Here is an 18,500-nt window from a genome sequence, read left to right as displayed (position 1 = left end):
TGCCATAAAATAGCATGCAGAGGAAGGAGGGAATAAGTTCAGAATTCTGCCGTACCTTTTGAGGAAGCTTGAAGGATGAAGTGTGAAATTGATGAGGTTACACAAATCATTATCTTACTCTTTAAGAGAATAAAAAAAGCAGGGAAGAATTGCGTAGTGCTGCACTAACAAAAGTGTGGTTCATAATTACTCAATACATGAATATGAGAAAGATTGCAGGGATAGTTAGTATTGTTGCAGGTGTACTAAGAGAAAAGACAATGTCAAAATGGTGTTTCCATGAATTGGCTTGGAGAAGTCCAAAATTCTGTGAGAACATATATTTTTGCACTAAGGCCAATTTAGACTCAACTGGCAATATAAAGCCACCTTAACTGAAAAGGTAAGTCTCTCTTACTTTGCCAGATGAGTGCAATTTGCAAGCTAAATTTTGCTCATCTTACTCTTGTACAGTTCAGCACAGACTGGCTACTCCTTGAGGAAGATGAGAAAGATTTTGTCCCGGGGGGGGGGGGGGGGGGGGGGGGGGGGAGAGAAGAGGATAATAAAACAGAAAAGAAAAAAAAACAAACTTAGGTAACATGTTTGTTAGGGTAAAGAACTTTTAATATTTCAGTGAATTGTACATCTGTTTTAAAGCTTTAGTATGATGAAAGTGATCCTTTAGTTTTCTCTGGTTCTGTTCCAGCAAAATGAAATCACTTCCTCTAGATAGAAATCCTAATTCTAAGCAAGCTATTTCTTGGTCCCAGTAGGACCGATATGATTTTCTATAACTGTTTCAACTCACACTATTAAGAATGTTCCCGTGACTTCTGGATCTCAGATTAATTCCAGAATCCCACATCATCCAAGTCACTAACTGAAATATTGTGAAACTGCACATTATTGTATCTGAAAAGGGTATTGAGATCTTGATTCATGCTACTGGTACTTCACAGTCCAATTATTATAACGCATTTCATTTCGATCTTCCCATCTCTCTTGAGAGTCGCCAGCAAATGGTCCAGAACTTCAGTTAGACTTCTTTTCTATTAGAGTTGTCACTAGCATAGCTCTTGAATTCTTTATAAGCTTTGGTGATGTGATCTAGAATAAAGGCCTGCTTTTGACTTTCAGGCATTGGTATGACCTTGCTCAAACTTACTTTTTGACCTTTCTGTCTTCTGGTGTTCCATGCCCTCTCCTTGGATCATCAGCCAAGCTGACTTGCCCAGTCTGCGCTTGTCACCTTAAAGTAATGGTTACAAGTGTATTGATGCAGTAATGACTTTACAGCCCAGCAAGCTCCACTTCATTAAATTGGTTGTAATTTGAACTCTGAAACAAGATAGCATCTTGTGTAACTATTATTTAAATAAATTAAGGTAAGAACTGTGGTATTTAGTTAGTGATAGATTGCCTTTATTTATTCTTATACCTTGTCCCAGGACATCGTATGTATAATTAAAAAAATAAGGCATATACTATTATACAGCATGGTTATGATATATAAGCACATTGACATGAAATTTAATGGTGCAATTAGCAACAGTATTTTCTGTGTTATTCATAAAAGCTTTTGCAGTATTTTACACTGCTTCCTAGTTATTAGTGTATTAGTAATTCAGGTGATGTGGAGAGGAGTGTTATGTGATGGTAACAGTTTCATTTCAGAAACATCAGGGCTTTATATATTCACAGTCTTAGTTCTGCATCGCTTTTCCTTCACAGTTTACAAATACACACATTCTGCTGCAACATAGGCTCTTCCTCACTTTGGAAAAGTGAAGGAAAAGAAGCCTGTATTGTAGCCTGTATTTAGTGGCCTAGTTTCAGTCTCTCTAAAATCAGTGCGAGTCTAGCATAATTCTAATGAAGTTCTGGTAGTATAACACTCAGAAAAGATCAAATTTAGGCACTAGGAGCTGAGTGCATAGAGTGTATCTCTTCCGGAAAAGAAACAGATTTTTTTTTATAAGTTCTTACGTGAAATGTAAAAGGTATTCTTTTGTAATATTTGAGAGCTAATAAGGGGTGTTGCATGTTTAATGCAACAAAGTAGCTGTCCTGTTTTTCTTTTTTTTTTTTTTTCCCCCCTTTCTTTCTGCACATTCACCTCTTCTTGAACAGAAATAAAAGGTTCAAGGCTTGTCAGCATCAGTTTATAGATAGCTGTTTAAAAATAATGAGATATTGGGTATTGTAAGGCTCAGGGCTGTCTTGCCAGACTCATTTATTTTCATTCACCTTTTGTCAGAATTGCAGACAGAAGACATTCAATTAAAACTTGTCACCTGTTGCGTGTGACCTAATTTGTATTTGTCAGTGTCACAGATTAGGATATTTAGCTTCATATGGAACCATTAAAAAATGTAAAGCAACGGTAGTACTCTTAAACATTTTATGCCACGTTTTCTTCATGTGAACATCTTTGTTTATGGACCATTCTTCAATGGAAATCACTTGCGCTAAGAAATAATAGAGTTTATTTACACAAAATCTCATTTGCATGGGAAAACTAAGTGGATTTTATGCATGTTCTTTTATGTTTTAATGCATAAATGACAGTGCACAAAAATTCAGCATGTAGATGATTAGTTCATGCAAAGTTAATGTTCCTTTCAAGAGAGGTTGAGTACTGAGCTGTGTAAGTAACACATTTATCAGTTCTTTTGTCAAACTGGAAAAAAAAAAACCAACTCTGGGCTTTAACCAAAGAGATCTTTTTTTTTCAGTTCCTTTGCCAAAACCCAGCCTTCTCATCCCCTCCTCCCAGGACAAAATTGGATTTTTCAAAATGTTGCTTACATTTGGTTGCTTAGAAACATTTTTAATTATTAAACATAAGCAAAATCTGAAACAAAACATTGGTTTGAAACATTTGTTTTACAAAGGCAATATTTTTCTTTTTTGATTTTTCAACCTGGAAAGATTTACGAAATATTTTAATTGGCTCAATACATCTTTTTTTTTTTTAATAGTAAATTGTTGTTGCAACTGTTTGTCAGAGGAAGAGATAAATTAAGCAACTTATAGTCACAGAGCAAGTTGGATATTAAAGTAATAAACACTGTTTTGTCTTTCTGTCCATTATATGGGCAGGTTCATGAACTAAATTGTTTTATAGGCATTCTTGAGGACAGCCAATTTTATCCCGTATTAACAAATACTTTTTGGTACCGACTGAATGTAAAGTAGGAGGATGATTTTTAGACTTCCTATGCTACACTAAATAATGTGTTTAATAGTGCAGATAGCTATCGGAAGACAAAACACTAAAGCCTTCCCCTGCTAATTGTTAATTCAGCTGTAGATCAGGAAAGCTTTAATGTGAGTCATAGCTTTTATCTTCTTTGATGACTTAGGACTCTGTTTTCAAAATATTACCTGCCTCATGGACACATATTTTATATCTTTAGCTGAATTTTTACCTGCACGTGGTATTATCCAAATACCTTACAAACTGATTTCAGAAGCTCTCTGGCATCCTTATAATTCAGCACATAAAACAAATATGCAGATCCAGAAGAAAAGATAGCTTATATTATCCTTTTTCTTCATGCTGTGTTACTTCCTGCATGATTCTACTATATTGAGAGAGGTCATTTGTGGTTTAAAGTGCAAGTATTTTTTTCCACTGCAAATCTTTCAGACTGCAGGATTAATGCACTGGCCTCACACTTCTCTAATCCCAAACTATAGAGATTACCAAATTGTCTAAAGAGTAACTAGATGACCATGCATTCTTATCTCTAAATACATTCTGTCTGTGTTCATGGTGGAAAAATCAGCTGGTTTTCCTGTTCTATGTGAATAAACGCAAATCCCAGAGTTTATAATGTTCACCCAAGCTTACCCAGCAATCTTACAAATAAGCACAGTATGTTCAAGTGAACTGGAACACTCTATCAAGATGTTGTCCCAGAGGAGAACCACATCAGAACCTGCCATTAAAATCCTTTTTACTCTTTCCAGTTTTGCTGTTAATCTGTTTTTTTGCCTCTGCTACTGATGTTCCTCTGAAGCTCAGCAAGATGAAGTTATGTGGGTATCCATTCTTACTGGTCTTACTGTAAAATTCAAGACAATGCTGGGAATCTTACAGACATCTGTATAAAATGGGTCTTTACCCAGTTACGTATCTCAAAAAATGAGATAGGAATATATTTAGTACATATCAAGTGCTGTGTTAGAGGTGGAGCTTGCCAGAACGGTGTCGGTGTAGAACATACCTGCTTGCCATAAATCTCTCATGTAGGGAGGATGGAAGGGGAGCAGAATTTGAAATTTCCGTAAGAAGTCAAAATTACGGATTTGATTCTGACCTCAAACCTGTTCTTTACTGAGGTACTGGAAGGTAGAGAAGGAGTTTTGATTTATTCAGATATTAGTTCGTATTTAAGTGAATTAGATTTATTTTTTCCAAAATAAAAAGCTATCCCTGATTATAAGTAATAAGCGATTTCTTACAGGCAGTCCTGGTATTGGTAGGTCTTGATTTGAAGGATTGGGCAAATGCCTTCGAAGTTAGCCTGAGGATTTCCTGTGGGTATACAGCTTTGTGGAAAGGACAAGAATGTTTGTGGGACAAGTGAACGCTGGAGACTTGTAGCCCAGGTAAGAAGGAGGGAATGGAAAAGAAAAAGAGAGGTAGATTATGAAGGAATAAATAGTATACTTTGGATATGGCTTGGATCTGTATGGAAAAATAGATGCCATTGTTAAATAGGATTGTCATACTGAGGACTCGAATTGCAAAAAGAATGATATATTGGGGTAAGGGCAGTCTTTTTGATTATATAGCACCAGTCACAGTGGGTACCTGCCTACACGAAGGCTTCAAGGCAGTGTGAGAAAAGGACTACAGAACAGGAATAATAATTTGCGACTGTTGGTGAGGAAGGAACAGATGAGGAAATCCAGAGAAAATGGAGAGTTCAGGTTTGCCTATGTTAAGTTGTTTCAATTGAAGTACCTGGTGGGTAGCTCATTGTCTACATCAGCCCTCGTCTTCAGTTATTTCTGTGCAAGACTATGTGGACACTTTCACTTTAGAGTAAATGCCCAATATAATTTTGTTGTGTGTTGGTAAGCATTTGACAGAAATCATGCAAAGATTGTGTGAGGAACCAGGAGGTGAACCTTTTTTGTAGAAGCTCGTATAGTAACTATGAGACCATTTTTCTTCCTTAAGGCCAGCTGGAGAAGTTTTTAGGTTGTATCAGGATGTGTAATTGCCTTCTTTGAAAAAAAGTAGCAATTGCATTGATTTACATAGTTTCCATCTTTCCATATCTTACAATGCTAGGCTAACCCTTATCTTCTGACCTTTCTAAATCATGTCAAAATGTGTTGACTACTCGTCACTCCTGAACAGATGAGTTCATGAGTTGTGCCTGTCCTAAGATGTAAAGTGAAGGTGTTGCACTTGACTGTTGAAAGTAACTGGTATCATAACTGGTAGCAGGCCTGTTCTTTCTATTTGTACCCTGTGGTCATCCCTATTTTTCTCATTTGGGCTTTTGGTTTTGTTTTTCTGTTGAAGAATTTTAAAATGAAACTCAGTGTTGGGGAATGCAGAGAATCAACTTGCTTGTCTTCAGTGGAGCTTTGTTCAGTGACATTAATGGATGTTTTGACCCTAAAAAAACTGTAATGATAATACGTGCAGTGCAATTCATTTGGAGATGTGACATTAGTTTATATAGGTGGGGTGGATATCTTTCTTTTCACTTTGCGGCTGAGGACTGATAGGGTGAGTGAATAGAGTTGCTGAAGACTCTGGCAAGCTACATGCACAGCAGAGCTAAAGCAGAGGTCTACTTAACCTCTCCCTGTACACTAGCTAGATGCCACAATATCCTCTTTAATAGTCTGAGTACAGAGTATGTGTTGAATTATAGCAATTACCTCTGTCATCAAGATGTTGAGCCCCTCCCCCCAAATGAAGATCTTTGTGGACAAAATTGTTTTTCTTTCTTCCCTTTGTTTTTCTAACAAAGAAGGCATCAGCTGTTACTGTCTTGAGAGCAGATAAACTTATCTTTATGTAATGAATTCTCTCATACAAACTATGGGAGTTACAGGGGAAAATATATGCATATACACAGGAATCTCTGGATTTCAGTTTGGTATCTGCCAAACTCCAACAAGTTTTTATGGAATATTAGATGGGTGTCCTTTCTTAAGTGGTGTCTTGCATTGTGTTTACTTTTTTAAAGACTCTTGGGAAGTAAAATACCACTTAGGGTATGTTAGATTATCAGAAATTCATTCAAAGATAGCTACTTTGTAATGGCACTATGAGCAAGGAAAGCTTAGGAGCGAAAATGATAGTAAACTCCGTATCAGTTTTAATGAAAGGGTTATAAACCTCTAATTTATATTCTGTTGGTAATATGTTATCAAAAATGTTTTCACATTAGAATTGGAATTAGTTATATTATAGATTTAGGTAATTTTAAAATGTGCAATACCGTTACTCCCCAGTTATTTAGAATTATAGTTTTTTCTTTTTTGAAAAAGTAAGTTGCTATTTTTATAGGTATAGCTATATAATATATAGCTGTATAATATGTGTATAATAGGTGAGTACGTGGAGCTATGTATAATTTTGGTATTGTGACATTCGTCTGTATTTCCTTCCATTGAGTGTGTGAATGACTTGCATGTGTATCTTGGCAAATGCAAAGGAGGTAAAAAAATTGTTCATCTTGGTAGATTTATATTATTTTAATTTAAGCTTCAGTTCCATTACTTTTTGATTAAACATACTTCTGTCTGATGCTATCCATCTTTTATCACTATGAAATCTGCTCCCAAGCAGAAAGAAGGATAGCATCTGAATTATGCAGAAATCATTTTCTTTCTATTTTTCTTCAAATGCTGGGCAGTCTTTTTCATAATCCCACCAATATTGCATATGGCTTGTTCTAATCCTCTGCCTATTTCTGAATATTCAACTGTCAAACCTTGGTCTTTTGCTATTTGTTTTTATGGCAGTGTATCGTCCTGGACCCTGTTTGCTTCAGGTGTAGCTCAAACTCCCGATTCAAGGGTGGAGAACACTGAGTTATCGTTAGCTCTGAAAAGCTTTTGACTATCAGTTTTTAGAGTGGTCTTGTAGTTCATGCATTTCTACATATAACTTTAAAAACAAACAAAAAATAACCACGCTTTGTTGATTGAATCACCATGAATTTTATCAAATAGCTTAGACCACAAATCAGTTACAAGTTTGGCAGTGATATAGGTAAATGCCATAAATAAGATTTCATTCATAATTATACACTGACCTGTTCGGGTATGTGGTTGATCAGTTTTATTATTTATATAATGTGATTTACAAAAGTATAATTGGTAACGTACAATAAGAAGTGTACTTCTTGAGTTTGGGGGAGTGAAATACACAGTCTTCTGCAGTAAACTGAATGGAATTTCACTGTTAAATACAGGTGATCATTACCCACTTTCCTGGTGAGCAAGAAGTATTGAGCACTGTTGCATACAATTCACTGCGTTACAGTTACAGACATTGATTGTGACCTTAAGTGAAGTATCTCCTGTGTTACTAACCTTTATGAATATCAACAGTCCGTCTGGGTGAATGAGAACCCCATGCCTGCAAAGCCTTCCCTGCCAGTAGAAGAGTACAGACTTGGATCTGTAAACTGCCATCTTCCTTGGTTCAGCTAGTGAGTGTTCTGGTGTTTCACACCAGCTTGGAGAGTAGAACAGGAAAAGCAAAAAAGCAAGAAATATGAAAGAAGAAACAAAAACAAAATGACAAGAGCTGGCCTTGGATTTCTGGCTATTTGGCAAAATGACTTTTCTTCACCAAAACCCAGTCAGTCCTCTTTGGATGAAAGAGGACTGACAGACGTTTCCTGGTGACGAGACTGTGCTACCAGTGCAGGTTCATGGGCAGCACGTAAACTCTGTGCTGTGTTCTTCTTGCTGTGCACATAAACTGTAACTTCTCTGGTGGTGGCTTCTCTGCAGTCCAGAAGCCAGTTCTGGAGGTATTTCCTGCGAGGGAGAGAACAGGGAGACGGGAAGTAGTAGGGCAGGGCACAACAATGGCAATAGAAAGGTACATAGAGGGAGGAGAGCTAAAATAGACAATGAAAAGAAAAGTGAGAAAGTGAGCTGCACTTTGTTCTATCGCTCACAGGGATCGTTGATACATAATGTGTCCTTGCATTCTTGTCTAGTTAAATCCATGTCATCAGGGACAAATTTGCACTTGGTATTATTTGTCCTGTTGCCCTGCATATGTACCGAGTTTTTCAACTTCAGTGTTACATTACTACTTGGTTATACTGACATTCATCCCGGTTGTCTGGAAATCTGCCTGGGTGACTCAGAAGGAAATAAAAATCCTTCATTGTTTTATAGGACCTACCGTCTTTCTTTTCCCCTCCTTTTTTCATTTTGTCTGTGAGAACAGCTGTAGCTTGTTTCAGGAAAGTAAACTCCTATGTATCCATACAAAACAGGTAGCAGAATGTTTTATTGAAGCAATAAACTATTTGGAGGTAGAACACAAATGTTAATTCATCATTGATGACATCCAAATGAACACCTATACAATGTCTTTCAAACCCTCATGAACCATTTTGGGTCTTTAAGCCACATAAATGTTCTTATTTTACTAGGGATACTTACTTTGTATCCTCCGGGCATGTTAATCCATGTTAATGAAAAGCATTGTTTTTGACTATCTAAACTGTATACAGCACCCGTTGTTCCTAAAGTTCTAATTCTCTGTACTTCTCTACTCATAATGTTAGCCTTGTATATCCATGGTGTTTATTACAGCTTCGAACTTCTGCTTCTGGCAAAGACGACTTAAGATCAGACTGTTTCAAATGGAAACTAAACTTGTTAGCTGTTTTTAATAATATGTAAAAATGAACAAATGGTTTTAAACTAACAGGAAATTACGTTGTATATTTAGTCTTGCATGTGTGAAAATCTAAACAGCTTGCAAATACTTGTAGTGCTGCTTTCCCTTGCTTTCTAAAATTAGTCTTTTGAAATAAACATGCGTTTTAAATATTGGAAGGCAGGAGATAGAAGATTGTTACCTGAGAAGCATCCTCATATTTAATTACGTTTGCTTGTTTTTCCCAATGTAGGTGTCCGCCTAGACAGAGTACGTGGAGGTCGCCAGAAGTACAAGCGCAGAATAGATGCAGAGAATAGCCCATACCTGAACCCTCAGCTAGTTCAGCCAGCAAAAAAGCCATGTGAGTACACCAGACAGACAAAATTTCTCTTTGAATACAAGGTATTACTCCTAGCTCTGTTTGCTAAACTCCTTCTGACTGGGACAAGGGTTTGGTCAGAAGATACTACCATGAACACTATATCCATTTAGCTGTTAACATATTTTGTTTTAAATATGCTCATCTTTCTCAAGTCAAGTTGAACAAAGAATATTTTTACAAGTGGAAGTGTATAAAAGCATGGTTTATGCAGTGCAAATTTTACATTTACAGGTTATCTTTATTTTCAGTGGTACATAAAATGGTTCATACTGTGCTCATTAGTTCATTGAAGCTGCTAGTTTCAGATTTCACAAGAAAGTGATTTTTGTAGTTTTCACTAACTAAATGAGTTTGACTGCTCAACCTCCCAATGAAAATACATTAAGAGCCTCATTAATTTATACCTATAGATTAATACACTGCCTAGCATTAGATTAAAACAGCAATATGCCACACTAATAACAAGCATAGATTGGTAGTTTGGGCTCTAGTACCCTTATGGATTTTTTTCCTTTGTTTTGTTATGTTTTAATAATGTCCTTGATTGTATCTCGCCAGGCTGAAATTAAGAGAAAGAGAGAGCGAGCTGATCATCTCATTGCTAAAATACAAGTTCCATCCTCTTTGCGATTAACTAAAAATAGTTAGGGGTTTTGCTTTGCAGCTTATATAAACTCAAGCAGCGACTGTACTAATTCCATGAAGTAAATTTAATAGCATTATAGCTGTAGTGCAAGAGGCTAGTGTATTACCCTGCAAAGGCACGCACGCTGTATTAAGTGTTGTAAATTCTTCTGAATTCAAATGAGAGTACACACATCCAGTTGCTCCTGCCAGGAAGGTTAATTTGCTCCTAAAACAGGGAAGTAAGCCAGAGAAATAAGGAGGGCAAGCTCCTCCTTGTCTCCCATTTGCCTCCGCCCCTGTGCCTCTGACAACACACATGTCAGTTTTAGGCTCTTGAAAATACCTGGCTGCATGGAAAATGGAATTTGTTTCTATTTGTGTTCCCCAGTAGGGGACAGTGCTGTGTACAATACGTTTGAGCATATGGGGATCTGGAGAGCAAATAAACAGTCTTTGAACTGTAAGTGAAAGGGCATTTTAGCTGTGTCAAAGAAAAAACAGCCAGTTTTACATAAAATTAAGGCTTAAGTGAACATATGGCATAGTTTCCTTTTGCCTTTCCAAAAAACATTATGCTGATTATATTCCTTCAATTGTCCAATCTGGCATCTTCTACTCAGCCTCCATAAGCTGTCCCACCGTTCTGTAAATACAATCTAGGGCTGCGCTAAGCAGATTTTGCACATTATAATAAAAACTTTCTGATAATACAATAAAATTTAATAAACTCTAATGCTTAATTTCATTAGAGGTTTAGTTTTCCTGGGTGCACAGATTGTCAGTTTTTCATTTACTTGATATTGTCATTGAGTAGAAATGTTGATAGCCTAGCATACCAAAAAAGCCAAGACCAAACAGGCAAAAAAAAAAAAAAAAATCCAACCCAAAAACCCCAAGCCCTTTAGTATGAACAGAGGTTAACGCTGTTGCACTGAAACACAAGAATCTCTGTGTAAACCCAAGATTACTGCAAAGTAGTGCATTACATTACCTTTAAGACGATAACTACACCAATTTCTGTAAGCTCCATTTATCTGAGGTAAACTAACCTCCTTATAAATCATTACTCATTATCTAAGTGCCTCCCTTCATTTTCCTTAGGTCGTCCAATTACAAACATTTTTGTAACAAACATTTATAAAACTTAATTTTCAAATCCTGTCAGATTAAGTGTCAAGACTGCAAACAGTTGAATCGGTTTTGTGTGGAAGTAGCCTGGGAGATTTTCTGGACCCTGACTGATAGTTTGTGCGTAACAAAGGCACAGGAATGAAAATTGGGTTCTATTGATTCTAATTAGGGAAACATTAAATAAGATTTACCTAGAAACAGTGCTTATGGCTATTCAATTTCCTGAGTGCTGGAGCGTTCTGAGTACATTCAAAATTTTCCTATGGTCTATACTAATGTGCGCTCCAGTACAGGTAGCTTTTTACCCCTATAGGGAAAGAGCAGGTGTTCGGAGGATCTTTCCTACACCTACTTCTGGTCTCTATTCTATTTTCCAGCTTCACCATGGAATCTAGTGGCTTGTCTGTAGATCTTGTTGATTGCAAAAATAAAAAGAATTTGAGATTTTGCGACTCCTGAGTCAAAATATACAATATTCCTGAATCATCTACAAAAAGCCATTGGTGAGGAACCTTAACAAAAAAATGAAAGAGGTTCTTTGGCTATTTCTTCTGTTTGCAGGGGAAAAAAAAAAACAGAACTTGGGGATGTGGGTGCTTCTTCATTCATTTATCACTAGTTAAAAAACCACAAAGTTGAAGTCTGCAGCTACATGTGTTTTGATATTAAGAAACTCTAATTTATTTATCCTACTTTTCAATACATGTAAAAATACTGGAATTTGGGAAGAAGCAATGTTATCTTTTCTCACTTAAAAAGATGATGTTTTCTGTGTGAAATTAAACAGGATATGAAAAGACTGTTTAAAAATAAAAAAAATTACATGCAAAGGCTGTTTGCCAATATAAGTTAAAACTACCGTCTGTCATCTTTAAATAAGAATAGAATTCCTCATTAATCAGTTTGATAATCAGTAGAATATTGAGATTAAGAATTACTCCGTTGGCACGGTTCCTATAGTTCATATAAAGCATGAATATATCCCCTTGTAATAAAACATGCTTGATGTGATGGTTTCCAGTTGGCTCTTGCACTTACTTTATGAAAGGCTAACATAGATCACAACTTCTGACACACAAATTTGGAATAAGGCAAAAATTGTAGAGACAGTAGATCAGAATCGAGGAGTCTATGTCACAAAAGAGCAGTAAAGTATCAGAAATCTGAATCAAGTGAGTATTTTATGGAAATCTGTCATGGACTGGGAGGGAGCCTCTCTGACACTCCTGGGCAAGTCACATCCCCGTCAGCTTCCATTGCAGCTCCCCCACAGGAGGACATTGTGGTCCATCCTCTCATTTACATGCAGAAGGGGAAAATGATACTACTTCTGTCAGCTTTCTCTGCACTCAGAAAACACTCCACACCTTCTCGCAGTGGAATCGTATTTATATCAAGCCCCATGACTCTTTATCCTAAGGAAGGGAACAGATAAGTGTAAATTCACTAAAGGGTGATATTTGGGCTTTAAATTCTGGTGGTGCATTTGAGGTCACAAGATGTACCTACCATGAAAGGTAAAACATAAATATATTGGGAAGTATAGTAACGTATCCTGTATTAGGAGGCTTAATGAATTAGTCCTTTTCCCATTTTTCAGTTCTGCCTTCTCAGAGTAACAAATCAGGCTCCTGTATAGAGGTGTTTCCATTGTGCCTCCATGTGGATATAATGCTCATTTTGTGTTTATCCTACTTATAGAATATAGAATAGCAACACTGTATTGTAAATCTTGCAGGCTCTTCTACTCCTTTTTTTCCCCCCGCTTTTCCTTATAACTTAAATGATTATTCCAAATAGATTTCACAATTCATCTGGATGAAAAAGTAAATATTAAACACGTGAATGAAAATGCTATATAGATAAAAATAACCAGTGTGTGAATATAATAAACTATCATTCTTTGCACAAAACTGGTTTTCTAAGGTAGGGTCTGCATCTATTGATACTTTCCTTATTTTTACACTCATTATTCTCATTGATTTTAATAGCTATTCCTGACTGGCTCTTTTGTACTTAAAGAAGCTAATTTTATACATGATTCTAAATTTGTGTGTTTCACTGAAAAGCAAATATATGACAACCCCGCTTTTCTCACAGCATAGGCCCCAAGGTGTACAGATTCGTTCTTAACATTTCAACAGGCAGGATACCCCTAAGATAAGATATATAGGATAATGAGCACTGAGAAAGTCCTGAGACCATTTCTGATGCAACAGTTTAACAGTCACATCTAAAACAAAGAATGGTAGGTGGAATCGCTGACCGAAGTTACGGATTTCAGTGACTGACTAATTGCTTGTGGTATTTACTCCCTCAAAAAATACACCTGCCTTTGGGGAGGAGGAAGGTTGCAGGTAATTAGAGGAAGGCAAAACTCTATTTGCACAGTCCAAAATACATTATAATGCATGAATTTTTTTCTACCAAGTTTGTATTCCGATATTAGGAGGTGATGATGTCTTTCTACATGCCATTAAATTTACTTTCTTAAGAACATACACATCTAGCTCGATAAACATTGTTAGTGGATCAGATTTGTTATGCTGTAACCGCTTGTAGAAGCCAGTGAAGTTACAATAAGGTTTAATTAGGTCCAGTTTCTTAAGACAAATTCTTGTGCCCTTTGAAATATGAGCCATCTGTTTGAAAAGTAGAATGATGCTACTGGTGATCTTGTGCTGTTCTGGACCATTTTTACAGATAACAAGATTGTCTCCCATTTGCTGGTGGCTGAACCAGAGAAGATCTACGCTATGCCTGACCCCACTGTTCCAGACAGTGACATCAAAGCACTTACCACTCTTTGTGACCTGGCAGACAGAGAACTGGTGGTGATCATTGGATGGGCTAAGCATATTCCAGGTACATACAGTATTTATTGCAAATAGATGACATACAGAAATCATCGCATGGGTTATTCTGTTCTGGTAAAAAATCTGATACGTTCTCTCACTACAATGCGTAAAGTTTTCTTAAGACTCCAGATTATTCACATAGGACATAGGTTAGATGATAATATATCGTACCTTGGAAATAGTATTATTGTTGCTATGAGTGTTACTATGTTAATAAGTTTTACATGCTGCTCAGTGAATAAATTCTTTTCATGTATTACTTTTATTAAGATAAACTTGCCTTGCTATCTAGAGCATTAGCCTGGTATGAAGGGTAGTGTAAGTGCTCTCCTCTGTACTCATCGCATTCAGCGGTAGTTGAATGTAAGTCTGGTTCCTCTATTCCATAAAGGCAGCACTGTCTTATACTGACCACAGGAGGTGCAAAAATTCAGTTGTATTTTGGTATGGCACAGAGGAATTGTTCACTTTATTGAACAAACTACTGTGAGAACTGAATTGTACCAGCAGTTCAGTACAAAGAACTGAATTGTACCAAAATGTCTTTTCTTATAGCGTAGTAGTTCCTTGATCTCCATGAAGTGGACTGCAGTCTACATCATGTAAATGTGTTGATATTATAAAAGCTGACTGACACTCTTGTTAGCAAGAAAAGTGGGGGGTCATCAAAAGCAGTTTCTCAGAAGATTAGCTATTTCTTCAGATAACATTTCAGGTATATTTTATTTCCCCCCATTGCTGAGGTATTTGTGCTTGCTCTGTGGGCTAGCAGGCAAGCTTATAGAGAGTCTACAGGGTTCTCAGTCTGTAACCTTTCAGAAATGGTAAAGTCACACAAAAAAGATTGGCTTTTTTTCTTGTTTCTTAAGGTATTTTTCTAGTCCAGCAGATGAGTGAGCATGTTGGTGTGTTTTTATCAGCTTGTTAGTTTTCTAATTTTGATCGTGGAGCCTTATTGAACATAAGAATGGATAACCTTTAATTCCTCTAAGTAATATATCATTCTGATTTTAGATGTGATTTTGGGATACCTTAATAATAGAATAAATAATCCAGTCAGTTGTTTCTTTATCAAAGTTAAATATATTTTATTTCTAGTATCAAAAGAAATCGCAAAGAAATAGAAAGAAATAGTATTCCTGGGATTTTTAACTTGTGCTAACCAGCACAAGGCCTCAGTTCTTCTGGTGGGTGCTTCTGGCTCATCTTCGATAAATACAAACGCTAACAAAGAATAATGATAAAGTACTTTGTACATTTACGGAACGTTATTTTACTTTAGATGAGCAACAACAACCTACAGACTCTAAAATAGTCACTATGCGACACAGTTGAAATTTAGTCATTCTCTGTGCCACAAATGGTATATAAACAAGCTTTTGTATTGCAAGCAATGTTTTTCTGGTACAGTTAACTTATTTCTGTCTCCTTAAACTAGTTTGTCTTTATGCTTTGAATGCTACAGTAATTTCTTTAATCAAATTGATGGAAGTCCCTTTCCCAGCCCACACTGAAACCAATTTATTGGTCATGATACGCCAGCTATGTTGCTAACAGTCGTAACGAACTGTCAGGCAATATCGCAGTGAAGCTAATTTGAAGTCATTAGGTGTGCAGCGTTCAGGCAACAATTTGTTACAGTGGTTAGGAACACAGCTGACATTTCTGAATGGCTTTGTTCAGAGCAGTTCTAGATGAGCCCAAGCAAATTGTAAACTAATTTAAACATCACTCTATATTATACTAGCTACTTTGTCTTACACTGGTTGCTAATAAAGCACCCCAAATTAAGTCAAAATGAGTTAAATAAGTGAGTTTGAGTTTCATCTTTGGAAGACACCTAGATCACCTTAACCAAAATAGAGTAGCTCTCAAAGAAGTCAGCCATGCCGCATAGTAGTTGCAGGGGAACTTTTGTCAGTTTGATTTGTGAATGTGTTGTGTAGCTTTGATTTGGCAGGAGGGGTAGGAAGAGCAGAGGGATGAGACTGAGCAGCCTTTAAAATGAAGGCTTTGGTTAGCGTGGAAAAGGTATTGGATGCTATAAACTGGCCTTGAAAATTTAAAGTCCGTGATCTGAACCAGTCGAGGAATGTTTCTGCCATGAGGCAGCCTTTCATTACAAGGTAGACACAAAAACACACCTGCTGTGGTAAAGCCACACTAGCTAAGTTTACTCACCTGACCCTGTTTAGGAATGAGAAGGAAAAAAAAAAAGGCAATAAAGACAATCTTTTTATAAGCCTTCTGGTAATGGAGGGCAGTGATAAAATCTGTGCTTGTTGTCTGGCATTTGGTCACAAAAATCAAAATGCAGAAGGGCTTGACATGCTAAAGGGCAAATGTGATGAGCTTTTGTAGCTTGGTTTTGAATGATGGAGTATTGTTGAACTTGGACTGCCTATGCTCAGCTAATGTCTGGCACAAAACAACTTGTAGAAGAGTCTGCGTTGGTGCTAGCTGACTGTTTTCTAAGCTAACAAATGTTACTGTGGGCAGAAACATAACAGAATTGGAAAAAGGATGAGTTAGAAAAAGAGAGCAAATTGCAGGAAAGTTAGCTGTAGCTTAGTGAACTAAGTAAATCCTTGGTGTAAATCTCTTGGAATCGATTAATTATACTAGTAGTGAATTTGTGCCTAGCACAGCAAAGCAGCAATCAGCAAATCTTTCTTTACTATAGTGATTTCTTAAGGTTCAGTATAATTAAAGGCCCTTATATATCAGGTGCTTAATAACTAATAAAGATCTCGGCTGTAAAGCATTGTAATTCAAAGTAAAATTTGTCTTTGTGGAAGAAACCAAAATACTGTTTTTGCTATTCTAACAGAAAGTCTTTTAATGAGATTATCTATAAAAAGGTAACAATGCAATATGCATTCTGCCCTGGCCAACTGTTTCCCATTGCAGTCATGGACTAAAAAATGTTTTAAAATTATACAAAGTTCAAATGCTTTCATAAAATCATTAGTATTTTTGTGCTATTGGAAACATTTCAATAGTTGCTTTTATTGAACAAAAAGTCTATGCCATCTACAAAAGGAAATATTGAAAGAAAAATATATAGGGAAAGCCTTTATCAGTAAATAGAATTAGTCTCCTTGCATTTATAAATCAAATAAATGGAAAGTGTGTTGTTATGAAACATGACCATGTCTTATCTGAAGAAGAAAAAGATCACAATGGCATTAGGAAATGCTTGACTTTAGTTAGAGGAGCGTAAGGGCACAAGAACAGATGATGGTGCCCTAATAGCCCTTTTTAAGAATGACAGGGCCCCGCCATTAGCATCCTTTTATATCCTTGGAAATTGCTCATGCCTCGCTTTTCTGGTTCCTATCTGCCTGACTCTTTTTTATTTCTCTTTCAATTTCATCCGCGCTCGGATAAGCGCATGCTAACACAATATGATTGAGCTGTAAAATGGAACGCTGTCGCCTCTAATCTCTTTTATGTAGATATGGAGGTACTTCCACACTCCACTTCATTCCCTCTCCATTGTTGGCCTTTTTAGAATGTGTTGCCGAGTAATGGAGGCTCAGTCAAATATTAGAGCTAGGTTTCACAGGGTGTGATAAGAAGATTATCAGCCCAGCAGTCAGATCTATTGTTGTTCTTTGTGTCAGATTAAAATATTCCGATGTACTGTAACTTCGTTAGTAAAATACTGAAGGTGCTTAGGGAGAGGCCGATGCTGCTTCGTCTCCTGCCTGATGAGACAAAACCCCTATTAACTGACCTAAATAAATTGTAAATATATTTATGAAGCCTCTGCAAGACTTTTCTATTTTTTTTTTTTTAAATTTTATTTATCTTTTGAATAAGAGAGCCATGCTTAATTCAATATTTACTGGTGGCTGAGTTTCCTACTCTTTGCACTGTATTTTGGGGAGGTTCCACTTTCAATTGGTTGCATTATATTAATTAAACACTTTTCCATTATGGGGTGGAACTCTGCTGATACCTAGTCACAGTATCAGAGTCATTTAGGCACGATTTCTGTAATGTAACTATCTCATTGACATTCAGCAAAAATGTGCAATGTTCTTTCATATTAAGTGGAGGCAGGAAACATTAAGCTCTTAAAAATGTGCATAACAGGAAGCTAAAGACAAAATGTTCTCTAAAAAATTTGCATGCATGAAAAAACATCAACCAGACCATAGAAATCAACTTTTTGCACTTAAAATGAAAAATTTGTTTGGAAACAGTAAATCAGACTAATACATCAAAAATAACTAGTTACATTATTTAGTAAAATAAGCCTGCTTGTCTTCAACCATGTCCCTGTTTTGCTAGCAGTAGCAGTGTTCAAGAAAGGGAATATTTAGAAACTGATATTGCCACCGGTGCTAGTATTAAAAAAAAAAAAAAAGAGGGCGTGATTTTGATAGAGCAAATCCAAGGATGTTTTGAATATTTTAGTGTTAATGTTTTATGAAACATTATTGTTCCGGCATACTCTTTGTGGAGGACAATATTTAAGCTTTTCTTTCCAAAGCAGCTCTCAGGGGTATAGTTTAACATTCTAATACTGAACAAGAACATGATTTGCTGCAGAGTTGTCATTTCTAAAATGCCCTTTTCTCATCATCCGTTTCAGAAATGCCACCCCATGTAGGTAAAAGTA

General features: G+C 36.5%; 1 protein-coding gene across 14 annotated transcripts in view; it reads left to right on the top strand.

Moving 5' to 3' along the window:
- Positions 1-18,500, top strand: part of ESRRG (estrogen related receptor gamma) — a 410,058-nt gene that overhangs the window by 346,351 nt on the left and 45,207 nt on the right. For all 14 annotated transcript variants that reach the window (XM_076334579.1, XM_076334574.1, XM_076334586.1 and 11 more), the window contains 2 exons: positions 9,123-9,233; positions 13,716-13,877. In XM_076334579.1, coding sequence (XP_076190694.1) covers positions 9,123-9,233; positions 13,716-13,877 — 273 coding nt within the window. The remainder of the gene's footprint in view (positions 1-9,122; positions 9,234-13,715; positions 13,878-18,500) is intronic.

This window comes from Aptenodytes patagonicus, chromosome 3 (genome assembly GCF_965638725.1).
Source record: "Aptenodytes patagonicus chromosome 3, bAptPat1.pri.cur, whole genome shotgun sequence".
NCBI lineage: Eukaryota > Metazoa > Chordata > Aves > Sphenisciformes > Spheniscidae > Aptenodytes > Aptenodytes patagonicus.
The sequence above is the reverse complement of the archived record's forward strand: the minus strand, read 5'-3'. Positions and strand labels throughout refer to the sequence as shown.